The 13565-nt window shown below is 28.6% G+C and overlaps 2 protein-coding genes across 3 annotated transcripts in view; one reads left to right on the top strand and one right to left on the bottom strand.

Annotated features, from left to right (window-relative positions):
• The window catches only part of LOC127657853 (sodium- and chloride-dependent transporter XTRP3-like), a 40363-nt gene extending 29716 nt beyond the window's left edge, over positions 1-10647 (top strand). Inside the window, exon 11 of the mRNA XM_052146798.1 lies at positions 9886-10647. Coding sequence (XP_052002758.1) covers positions 9886-10056 — 171 coding nt within the window. The 3' untranslated portion in view covers positions 10057-10647. The remainder of the gene's footprint in view (positions 1-9885) is intronic.
• A 1782-nt stretch (positions 10648-12429) lies between these two features.
• The window catches only part of LOC127657854 (phosphatidylinositol-3-phosphatase SAC1-B), a 26347-nt gene continuing 25211 nt past the window's right edge, over positions 12430-13565 (bottom strand). For both annotated transcript variants that reach the window (XM_052146799.1, XM_052146800.1), the window contains one exon: positions 12430-13497. In XM_052146799.1, the coding sequence (XP_052002759.1) occupies positions 13361-13497 (137 nt within the window). In that variant the 3' untranslated portion in view covers positions 12430-13360. The remainder of the gene's footprint in view (positions 13498-13565) is intronic.

Below are 13565 nucleotides of genomic sequence, written 5' to 3'. Positions count from 1 at the left end.
ACTTTAGTAATTGACTATGATAACGTTTAATTTTTTTTCGAAACCGTGATTTTGATCCAATTAACCATTGTTTTACTTTAGTAATTGACTATGATAACGTTTTATTTATTTCTTTTTTTTGGAAACCGTGATTTTGATCCAATTAACCATTGTTTTACTTTAGTAATTGACTATGATAATGTTTTATTTATTTCTTTTTTCGATACCGTGATTTTGATTCAATTAACCATTGTTTTACTTTAGTAATTGACTATGATAATGTTTTATTTATTTCTTTTTTTTCGATACCGTGATTTTGATTCAATTAACCATTGTTTTACTTTAGTAATTGACTATGATAACGTTTTATTTATTTTTTTTCGAAACCATGATTTTGATCCAATTGACCATTGTTTTACTTTAGTCACTGACTGTGATAACGTTTTATTTGTTCATTAGTTTTTTTTCGAAACCGTGATTTTGATCCAATTAACCATTGTTTTACTTTAGTAATTGATTATGATAACGTTTAGGTTTTTTTTCGAAACCGTGATTTTGATCCAATTAACCATTGTTTTACTTTAGTAATTGACTGTGATAACGTTTTATTTCTTTTTTTTCGATACCGTGATTTTGATCCAATTAACCATTGTTTTACTTTAGTAATTGACTGTGATAACGTTTTATTTCTTTTTTTTCGATACCGTGATTTTGATCCAATTAACCATTGTTTTACTTTAGTAATTGATTATGATAACGTTTTTTTTTTTTTTCGAAACCGTGATTTTGATCCAATTAACCATTGTTTTACTTTAGTAATTGACTGTGATAACGTTTTAATTCTTTTTTTTCGAAACCGTGATTTTGATCCAATTAACCATTGTTTTACTTTAGTAATTGACTGTGATAACGTTTTATTTATTTCTTTTTTTTGGAAACTGTGATTTTGATCCAATTAACCATTGTTTTACATTAGTAATTGACTGTGATAACGTTTTATTTATTTCTTTTTTTTCGATACCGTGATTTTGATCCAATTAACCATTGTTTTACATTAGTAATTGACTATGATAACGTTTTAATTCTTTTTTTTCGAAACCGTGATTTTGATCCAATTAACCATTGTTTTACATTAGTAATTGACTATGATAACGTTTTATTTATTTCTTTTTTTTGGAAACTGTGATTTTGATCCAATTAACCATTGTTTTACATTAGTAATTGACTGTGATAACGTTTTATTTATTTCTTTTTTTTGGAAACTGTGATTTTGATCCAATTAACCATTGTTTTACATTAGTAATTGACTGTGATAACGTTTTATTTATTTATTTTTTTTCGATACCGTGATTTTGATCCAATTAACCATTGTTTTACTTTAGTAATTGATTATGATAACGTTTTTTTTTTTTTTCGAAACCGTGATTTTGATCCAATTAACCATTGTTTTACTTTAGTAATTGACTGTGATAACGTTTTATTTATTTCTTTTTTTTTTTGGAAACTGTGATTTTGATCCAATTAACTATTGTTTTACTTTAGTAATTGACTATGATAACGTTTTATTTATTTCTTTTTTTTCGATACCGTGATTTTGATCCAATTAACCATTGTTTTACTTTAGTAACTGACTGTGATAACGTTTTATTTATTTCTTTTTTTTTGGAAACCGTGATTTTGATCCAATTAACCATTGTTTTACTTTAGTAATTGACTATGATAACGTTTAGTTTTTTTTTTCGAAACCGTGATTTTGATCCAATTAACCATTGTTTTACTTTAGTAATTGATTATGATAACGTTTTTTTTTTTTCGAAACCGTGATTTTGATCCAATTAACCATTGTTTTACTTTAGTAATTGATTATGATAACATTTTTTTTTTTTGAAACCGTGATTTTGATCCATTTAACCATTGTTTTACTTTAGTAATTGATTATGATAACATTTTTTTTTTTTGAAACCGTGATTTTGATCCATTTAACCATTGTTTTACTTTAGTAATTGACTATGATAACGTTTTATTTATTTCTTTTTTTGGAAACTGTGATTTTGATCCAATTAACCATTGTTTTACTTTAGTAATTGACTATGATAACGTTTTATTTATTTCTTTTTTTGGAAACTGTGATTTTGATCCAATTAACCATTGTTTTACTTTAGTAATTGACTATGATAACGTTTTATTTATTTCTTTTTTTGGAAACTGTGATTTTGATCCATTTAACCATTGTTTTACTTTAGTAATTGATTATGATAACGTTTTTTTTTTTCGAAACCGTGATTTTGATCCAATTAACCATTGTTTTACTTTAGTAATTGACTGTGATAACGTTTTATTTATTTCTTTTTTTTGGAAACTGTGATTTTGATCCAATTAACTATTGTTTTACTTTAGTAATTGACTATGATAACGTTTTATTTATTTCTTTTTTTCGATACCGTGATTTTGATCCAATTAACCATTGTTTTACTTTAGTAACTGACTGTGATAACGTTTTATTTGTTTGTTAGTTAGTTTTTTTTTGAAACCGTGATTTTGATTCAATTAACCATTGTTTTACTTTAGTAACTGACTGTGATAACGTTTAGTTTTTTTTTCGAAACCGTGATTTTGATCCAATTAACCATTGTTTTACTTTAGTAATTGATTATGATAACGTTTAGTTTTTTTTTCGAAACCGTGATTTTGATCCAATTAACCATTGTTTTACTTTAGTAATTGATTATGATAACGTTTAGTTTTTTTTTGAAACCGTGATTTTGATCCAATTAACCATTGTTTTACTTTAGTAATTGATTATGATAACGTTTTTTTTTTTTCGAAACCGTGATTTTGATCCAATTAACCATTGTTTTACTTTAGTAATTGATTATGATAACGTTTAGTTTTTTTTTGAAACCGTGATTTTGATCCAATTAACCATTGTTTTACTTTAGTAATTGATTATGATAACGTTTTTTTTTTTTCGAAACCGTGATTTTGATCCAATTAACCATTGTTTTACTTTAGTAATTGATTATGATAACGTTTAGTTTTTTTTTCGAAACCGTGATTTTGATCCAATTAACCATTGTTTTACTTTAGTAATTGATTATGATAACATTTTTTTTTTTTTGAAACCGTGATTTTGATCCATTTAACCATTGTTTTACTTTAGTAATTGATTATGATAACGTTTTATTTTTTTTTTGAAACCGTGATTTTGATCCAATTAACCATTGTTTTACTTTAGTAATTGATTATGATAACGTTTTTTTTTTTTTCGAAACCGTGATTTTGATCCAATTAACCATTGTTTTACTTTAGTAATTGATTATGATAACGTTTATTTTTTTTTCGAAACCGTGATTTTGATCCAATTAACCATTGTTTTACTTTAGTAATTGATTATGATAACGTTTTTTTTTTTTCGAAACCGTGATTTTGATCCAATTAACCATTGTTTTACTTTAGTAATTGATTATGATAACGTTTAGTTTTTTTTTGAAACCGTGATTTTGATCCAATTAACCATTGTTTTACTTTAGTAATTGATTATGATAACGTTTTTTTTTTTTTCGAAACCGTGATTTTGATCCAATTAACCATTGTTTTACTTTAGTAATTGATTATGATAACGTTTAGTTTTTTTTTCGAAACCGTGATTTTGATCCAATTAACCATTGTTTTACTTTAGTAATTGATTATGATAACGTTTTTTTTTTTTTCGAAACCGTGATTTTGATCCAATTAACCATTGTTTTACTTTAGTAATTGATTATGATAACGTTTAGTTTTTTTTTCGAAACCGTGATTTTGATCCAATTAACCATTGTTTTACTTTAGTAATTGATTATGATAACGTTTTTTTTTTTTGAAACCGTGATTTTGATCCAATTAACCATTGTTTTACTTTAGTAATTGACTATGATAACGTTTTATTTATTTCTTTTTTTGAAACTGTGATTTTGATCCAATTAACCATTGTTTTACTTTAGTAATTGATTATGATAACGTTTATTTTTTTTTTTGAAACCGTGATTTTGATCCAATTAACCATTGTTTTACTTTAGTAATTGATTATGATAACGTTTAGTTTTTTTTTCGAAACCGTGATTTTGATCCAATTAACCATTGTTTTACTTTAGTAATTGATTATGATAACGTTTTTTTTTTTGAAACCGTGATTTTGATCCAATTAACCATTGTTTTACTTTAGTAATTGATTATGATAACGTTTTTTTTTTTTGAAACCGTGATTTTGATCCATTTAACCATTGTTTTACTTTAGTAATTGACTATGATAACGTTTTATTTATTTCTTTTTTTGAAACCGTGATTTTGATCCAATTAACCATTGTTTTACTTTAGTAATTGACTATGATAACGTTTATTTATTTCTTTTTTTGAAACCGTGATTTTGATCCATTTAACCATTGTTTTACTTTAGTAATTGATTATGATAACATTTTTTTTTTTTGAAACCGTGATTTTGATCCAATTAACCATTGTTTTACTTTAGTAATTGACTATGATAACGCTTTATTTATTTCTTTTTTTGAAACCGTGATTTTGATTCAATTAACCATTGTTTTACTTTAGTAATTGATTATGATAACGTTTAGTTTTTTTTTCGAAACCGTGATTTTGATCCAATTAACCATTGTTTTACTTTAGTAATTGATTATGATAACGTTTAGTTTTTTTTTGAAACCGTGATTTTGATCCATTTAACCATTGTTTTACTTTAGTAATTGATTATGATAACGTTTAGTTTTTTTTTCGAAACCGTGATTTTGATCCAATTAACCATTGTTTTACTTTAGTAATTGATTATGATAACGTTTATTTTTTTTTGAAACCGTGATTTTGATCCATTTAACCATTGTTTTACTTTAGTAATTGATTATGATAACGTTATTTTTTTTTTGAAACCGTGATTTTGATCCATTTAACCATTGTTTTACTTTAGTAATTGATTATGATAACGTTTATTTTTTTTTTGAAACCGTGATTTTGATCCATTTAACCATTGTTTTACTTTAGTAATTGACTATGATAACGTTTTATTTATTTCTTTTTTTTGGAAACTGTGATTTTGATCCAATTAACCATTGTTTTACTTTAGTAATTGACTATGATAACGTTTTATTTATTTCTTTTTTTTTTGAAACCGTGATTTTGATCCATTTAACCATTGTTTTACTTTAGTAATTGATTATGATAACATTTTTTTTTTTTTTGAAACCGTGATTTTGATCCATTTAACCATTGTTTTACTTTAGTAATTGACTATGATAACGTTTTATTTATTTCTTTTTTTTTGGAAACCGTGATTTTGATTCAATTAACCATTGTTTTACTTTAGTAATTGATTATGATAACGTTTAGTTTTTTTTTTCGAAACCGTGATTTTGATCCAATTAACCATTGTTTTACTTTAGTAATTGATTATGATAACGTTTAGTTTTTTTTTTCGAAACCGTGATTTTGATCCATTTAACCATTGTTTTACTTTAGTAATTGATTATGATAACGTTTAGTTTTTTTTCGAAACCGTGATTTTGATCCAATTAACCATTGTTTTACTTTAGTAATTGATTATGATAACGTTTTTTTTTTTTGAAACCGTGATTTTGATCCATTTAACCATTGTTTTACTTTAGTAATTGATTATGATAACGTTTAGTTTTTTTTTTCGAAACCGTGATTTTGATCCAATTAACCATTGTTTTACTTTAGTAATTGATTATGATAACGTTTTTTTTTTTTTCGAAACCGTGATTTTGATCCAATTAACCATTGTTTTACTTTAGTAATTGATTATGATAACGTTTAGTTTTTTTTTTCGAAACCGTGATTTTGATCCAATTAACCATTGTTTTACTTTAGTAATTGATTATGAGAACATTTTTTTTTTTTTGAAACCGTGATTTTGATCCATTTAACCATTGTTTTACTTTAGTAATTGACTATGATAACGTTTTATTTATTTCTTTTTTTTGGAAACTGTGATTTTGATCCAATTAACCATTGTTTTACTTTAGTAATTGACTATGATAACGTTTTTTTTTTTTTTCGAAACCGTGATTTTGATTCAATTAACCATTGTTTTACTTTAGTAATTGATTATGATAACGTTTTTTTTTTTTTGAAACCGTGATTTTGATCCATTTAACCATTGTTTTACTTTAGTAATTGACTATGATAACGCTTTATTTATTTCTTTTTTGAAACTGTGATTTTGATCCAATTAACCATTGTTTTACTTTAGTAATTGATTATGAGAACATTTTTTTTTTTTGAAACCGTGATTTTGATCCATTTAACCATTGTTTTACTTTAGTAATTGACTATGATAACGTTTTATTTATTTCTTTTTTTTGGAAACTGTGATTTTGATCCAATTAACCATTGTTTTACTTTAGTAATTGACTATGATAACGTTTTTTTTTTTTTTTTCGAAACCGTGATTTTGATTCAATTAACCATTGTTTTACTTTAGTAATTGATTATGATAACGTTTTTTTTTTTTTGAAACCGTGATTTTGATCCATTTAACCATTGTTTTACTTTAGTAATTGACTATGATAACGTTTTATTTATTTCTTTTTTTTGGAAACTGTGATTTTGATCCAATTAACCATTGTTTTACTTTAGTAATTGATTATGAGAACATTTTTTTTTTTTTGAAACCGTGATTTTGATCCATTTAACCATTGTTTTACTTTAGTAATTGACTATGATAACGTTTTATTTATTTCTTTTTTTTGGAAACTGTGATTTTGATCCAATTAACCATTGTTTTACTTTAGTAATTGACTATGATAACGTTTTTTTTTTTTTTTCGAAACCGTGATTTTGATTCAATTAACCATTGTTTTACTTTAGTAATTGATTATGATAACGTTTTTTTTTTTTTTTCGAAACCGTGATTTTGATCCAATTGACCATTGTTTTACTTTAGTAATTGATTATGATAACGTTTTTTTTTTTTTGAAACCGTGATTTTGATCCATTTAACCATTGTTTTACTTTAGTAATTGACTATGATAACGTTTTATTTATTTCTTTTTTTTGGAAACCGTGATTTTGATCCATTTAACCATTGTTTTACTTTAGTAATTGATTATGAGAACATTTTTTTTTTTTTGAAACCGTGATTTTGATCCAATTAACCATTGTTTTACTTTAGTAATTGACTATGATAACGTTTTATTTATTTCTTTTTTTTGGAAACCGTGATTTTGATCCATTTAACCATTGTTTTACTTTAGTAATTGATTATGAGAACATTTTTTTTTTTTTGAAACCGTGATTTTGATCCATTTAACCATTGTTTTACTTTAGTAATTGACAAAGATAACGTTTTATATATTTCTTTTTTTTTGGAAACCGTGATTTTGATTCAATTAACCATTGTTTTACTTTAGTAATTGATTATGATAACGTTTAGTTTTTTTTTTCGAAACCGTGATTTTGATCCAATTAACCATTGTTTTACTTTAGTAATTGATTATGATAACGTTTAGTTTTTTTTTCGAAACCGTGATTTTGATCCATTTAACCATTGTTTTACTTTAGTAATTGATTATGATAACGTTCAGTTTTTTTTTCGAAACCGTGATTTTGATCCAATTAACCATTGTTTTACTTTAGTAATTGATTATGATAACATTTTTTTTTTTTGAAACCGTGATTTTGATCCAATTAACCATTGTTTTACTTTAGTAATTGACTATGATAACGCTTTATTTATTTCTTTTTTGAAACCGTGATTTTGATCCAATTAACCATTGTTTTACTTTAGTAATTGACTATGATAACGTTTTATATATTTTTTTTTTGGAAACCGTGATTTTGATTCAATTAACCATTGTTTTACTTTAGTAATTGATTATGATAACGCTTTAGTTTTTTTTTTCGAAACCGTGATTTTGATCCAATTAACCATTGTTTTACTTTAGTAATTGATTATGATAACGTTTAGTTTTTTTTTCGAAACCGTGATTTTGATCCAATTAACCATTGTTTTACTTTAGTAATTGATTATGATAACGTTTAGTTTTTTTTTTCGAAACCGTGATTTTGATCCAATTAACCATTGTTTTACTTTAGTAATTGATTATGATAACGTTTTTTTTTTTTTTCGAAACCGTGATTTTGATCCAATTAACCATTGTTTTACTTTAGTAATTGATTATGATAACGTTTAGTTTTTTTTTCGAAACCGTGATTTTGATCCAATTAACCATTGTTTTACTTTAGTAATTGATTATGATAACATTTTTTTTTTTTGAAACCGTGATTTTGATCCAATTAACCATTGTTTTACTTTAGTAATTGACTATGATAACGTTTATTTGTTTCTTTTTTGAAACTGTGATTTTGATCCAATTAACCATTGTTTTACTTTAGTAATTGACTATGATAACGCTTTTTTTTTTTTGAAACCGTGATTTTGATTCAATTAACCATTGTTTTACTTTAGTAATTGACTATGATAACGTTTTATTTATTTCTTTTTTTTGGAAACTGTGATTTTGATCCAATTAACCATTGTTTTACTTTAGTAATTGACTATGATAACGGTTTATTTATTTCTTTTTTTTGGAAACTGTGATTTTGATCCAATTAACCATTGTTTTACTTTAGTAATTGACTATGATAACGTTTTTTTTTTTTTTTCGAAACCGTGATTTTGATTCAATTAACCATTGTTTTACTTTAGTAATTGATTATGATAACGTTTTTTTTTTTTTCGAAACCGTGATTTTGATCCAATTGACCATTGTTTTACTTTAGTAATTGATTATGATAACGCTTTTTTTTTTTGAAACCGTGATTTTGATCCAATTAACCATTGTTTTACTTTAGTAATTGATTATGATAACGTTTTATTTATTTCTTTTTTTGGAAACTGTGATTTTGATCCAATTAACCATTGTTTTACTTTAGTAATTGACTATGATAACGTTTTATTTATTTCTTTTTTTGGAAACTGTGATTTTGATCCAATTAACCATTGTTTTACTTTAGTAATTGACTATGATAACGTTTATTTATTTCTTTTTTTGGAAACTGTGATTTTGATCCAATTAACCATTGTTTTACTTTAGTAATTGACTATGATAACGTTTTATTTATTTCTTTTTTTGGAAACTGTGATTTTGATCCAATTAACCATTGTTTTACTTTAGTAATTGACTATGATAACGTTTATTTATTTCTTTTTTTGAAACTGTGATTTTGATCCAATTAACCATTGTTTTACTTTAGTAATTGACTATGATAACGCTTTATTTATTTCTTTTTGGAAACTGTGATTTTGATCCAATTAACCATTGTTTTACTTTAGTAATTGACTATGATAACGTTTTTTTTTTTTCGAAACCGTGATTTTGATTCAATTAACCATTGTTTTACTTTAGTAATTGACTATGATAACGTTTTTTTTTTTGAAACCGTGATTTTGATCCAATTAACCATTGTTTTACTTTAGTAATTGACTATGATAACGCTTTATTTATTTCTTTTTTGAAACCGTGATTTTGATCCAATTAACCATTGTTTTACTTTAGTAATTGATTATGATAACGTTTATTTATTTCTTTTTTTGGAAACCGTGATTTTGATCCAATTAACCATTGTTTTACTTTAGTAATTGACTATGATAACGTTTTATTTATTTCTTTTTTTTGGAAACCGTGATTTTGATCCAATTAACCATTGTTTTACTTTAGTAACTGACTGTGATAACGTTTTATTTCTTTTTTTTGGAAACCGTGATTTTGATCCAATTAACCATTGTTTTACTTTAGTAATTGACTGTGATAACGTTTCATTATTTGAAGGAAATTCTTATACTTGACTCCGGTTAATCAGCACGATTTTGCCTTTCATGTTCATGCATTTCCTTTCTAGGGTAAATCTGTGCTGAAGGAGTATCCGGCGTACGGTCAGGCATTCATCGCTCTGCTGCTGCTGTCGTCTGTAAGTTGTGTCCCGCTAATGGCTGTTTATGCCTTCTGTAAGAGGAAACGGCGAGGAACGGTGATCCGAGAACACGTCAGCATGGTGTCTTCAACCATTTGAGGACCGACTCTGGAAAATAGACCGCTACTAAACCTTGTTTGGGACAACACTGTCCATGCCGTCTCACAGACCACAATATTACTCAAGTGTATGTCAGTAAGTCCACTTTATATAGTTTCTGTCACAGAGTCTGATGAAGAAGATGTAAAAAATAGTATCTAATATGCTGGGTGGGCCCAGGCCCTCCCTGGCCCACCATTGGCTACGCCACTGGTCTGGATCCCAGCTCCACACTTATGCATGCTACAGACGGTATTCAGAAGTGTCGTAAGATACTAGTACAGCAACTACATAATAAATAATGCACTATAAAGACATGTGATGTTACGTATTTGCATACAATGTTTTGTATATGTAGACGTTTAAAATGAACAGTGAATGTTGTCTTGTGATAGTAACGGCTACAATTGTTCTAGAAGCATTTAATGATTGCTCGTTAGCCAAAATCATTCAATGCACGGAAAACATTCAGTATGTGTACTTTTCTACATGTGAAACAATCTGTGGATAATAAAAAGTATATTCTGTATGTTCTGAATCATGTACGCAACTGTGCCCAATTAAACTTATTTGGATTCCCAGTATCCCCTCATTGGGAGACAAAAAAAGTCTTTTTTTTGTTTTGGCCAGACATCTAGTTTATAAGTCATTGTTCTAGATACACTTGTCAATTTTAAGTACATTTAAGCAGTCAACAGTTGCACCAGTAAATAATGCTAAGAGTGCACTGTCCCTTTAAGAGGCAAACGATACAGTATGTAACAATAATGTGCTGTTACAATGACATTTCTTCATCTATTGTCCGACCATCAAGTCCATGCAGAGGAAATGTTATTAATTGCTCAGCTGCCTGCAACACGTTCATAACACCTTGTTTGTTCAATAACTCGGGCTAATCTGGTGTGGCATTTTGAGCCTATTATTTCCATTCATTATGGAATGTTCAAAACAAGCACGTTATGACATTTTGTCCCCGTGGGGAACTTGCACACCTGCAGTGAAAGAGTTGTCCAAATCCAGTGATGCATGTAAAGAGCCTCATATTACTCTGAGTTCACTGTTATGCAATAGCTTGTTTTTTGCAGGTGTAAAATCTTTAAAGGACCCACGGACACCTGCACCATAATAATGACTTTATTATCAATAATACACAATTTTACATTCTCTGATAAGCCTGGATAAGGCCTGCACTATGACACGGAGGGATAGAATGAAGACACCAATCTTAAGGCATTATCCAAACATCACAGGGAGTCCAAAGATCCTTGAAGCAATAAAAGCACTCAGAGAGTAATGGGTAATAGTTCAAACACAAACATATGGCACTGCGGTTCAGTGACGGGATTTTCATACATGCAGTAAACTGCCAATTGGCATCCAGGTAAGTACAAACACGCTCTCTCCTTTATACGATGAGACGTTGGTCCATGACAAGTAAAAGTTCATAAATCAGTCTTGATTTTACATTTGAGACCAGTGTCTGTACACTTCCTGCCCAGCATGCACAAGCAAGGTCCTTTAATGAAATTATTCATAATAAAAGCTGATGGAAGACCATGATATCAAAGGCATGGATAAAATGTCCATTTGGTAATACACAAACCATCCCATCTATGGTTCTGTCTGAAGTGCTCTAAATCACAAATAAATGCAATGACAAACAGCTGCCAGACTGCAAAAATTATTTTCTTTATTTTTGTTTTATTCATGGTTAGCATAAATAACTTTTTACATTCCCTTTCAATAAGTTTTGTGTTCCATTACAATAAGTTTTGCGTTCTATCATAAGTTTTGCGTTCTATCATAAGTTTTGCGTTCCATCACAATAAGTTTCGCGTTCCATTACAATAAGTTTCGCGTTCCATCACAATAAGTTTTGCGTTCCATCACCATAGTTTCACGTTCCATCACAATAAGTTTCGCGTTCCATCACAATAAGTTTCGCGTTCCATTACAATAAGTTTCGCGTTCCATCACAATAAGTTTTGCGTTCCATCACCAGTTTCACGTTCCATCATAATAAGTTTCGCGTTCCATCACAATAAGTTTTGCGTTCCATCACCAGTTTCACGCTCCATCATAAGTTTTATGCTCCATCACAATAAGTTTTGTGTTCCATTACAATAAGTTTTATGCTCCATCACAATAAGTTTTATGCTCCATCACCAGTTTCACGCTCCATCATAATAAGTTTCGCGTTCCATCACAATAAGTTTTGCGTTCCATCACCAGTTTCACGCTCCATCATAAGTTTTATGCTCCATCACAATACGTTTTGTGTTCCATTACAATAAGTTTCGCGTTCCATCACAATAAGTTTTATGCTCCATTACAATAAGTTTTATGCTCCATCACAATAAGTTTCACGTTCCATCACAATAAGTTTTATGCTCCATTACAATAAGTTTTATGCTCCATCACCATAGTTTCACGTTCCATCATAATAAGTTTTACGTTCCATCATAATAGTTTTGCGTTCTATCACAATAAGTTTCACGTTCCATCATAATAAGTTTTGCGTTCCATCACCATAGTTTCACGTTCCATCATAATAAGTTTTATGCTTTTTTGGGTAGCCCCTCCCATTGTGAAATCTCATTGGTAATAGCATTTTTGTTGTATAACGCATAGAACTAAATTTAGTTAGATTTATGCTTAAAACTATTTTAAATAACTACTAACCAATGGGCTAACAAAAATTAACCATTAATTAAAACAAAAACAAGTCATTTTAAACATGTTGCTTAATTTGTGGTTTCAAGGACGTTAAGAACTTTTTAAAGCAAGACAGAAATACAGATTAAGAAAATGATTTCTTTGCAGTGCAGAGGTATTAGCAGCAATGGCAGATACAAAGACGTTTGTTTTATACGAACAGCCAGAGAGCTGCGACACATACAGTACTCGGCTTGGGGCCGTAAACCTCATGGAAACCGTAAAGAAAGGTGTTTTTGGAATCCATACATGAAATGTTTGATGGTCTAAGGTGCTTGAGTGAAATTCCAGTGATGGATTTGTAAAGCTGCCCATGTGTGGATGGATTTATAGGATTTCTGAGATAGGAGGTGGTCCATGATACGACAACCGTGTGGAGAGCAGCAGGTGTGGGACGCATCGAGTCCGTTTGAGCTTGCCCACACACCGCCCTGGCCCCGCCTGGCCCCCACCCTTCATCCCCCCTCCTCTTCGCCGTGTGACGTCAGTACAAGCTCCAGGCGCGGTGAAGCTGAGAGTAAGACAGCACTGAGGATGATGAGGAGGATAAAGACTCGGCAGGACCAAGCTGCTTTCCACACACACACATTCAGTCCATCTTCTCTTTCTGCACCAGTTTGGGCGCGTCTACAAAGTCGCGGCCGTTGAAGAGGATGACGCCTCCGGTCACCACGCTCGCCGTCCCCCAGAACAACACGTACGCTAATGTCTCCGTCCAGGTGTCGCCTGGATAACAGAAATTCAGAGGGAATGAGCAACGACAAACTCAGAATACAACAGACTCGTATTAATCA

The sequence above is a fragment of the Xyrauchen texanus genome, chromosome 17 (assembly GCF_025860055.1).
Source record: "Xyrauchen texanus isolate HMW12.3.18 chromosome 17, RBS_HiC_50CHRs, whole genome shotgun sequence".
NCBI classification, from domain to species: Eukaryota; Metazoa; Chordata; class Actinopteri; order Cypriniformes; family Catostomidae; genus Xyrauchen; species Xyrauchen texanus.
The sequence above is the reverse complement of the archived record's forward strand: the minus strand, read 5'-3'. Positions and strand labels throughout refer to the sequence as shown.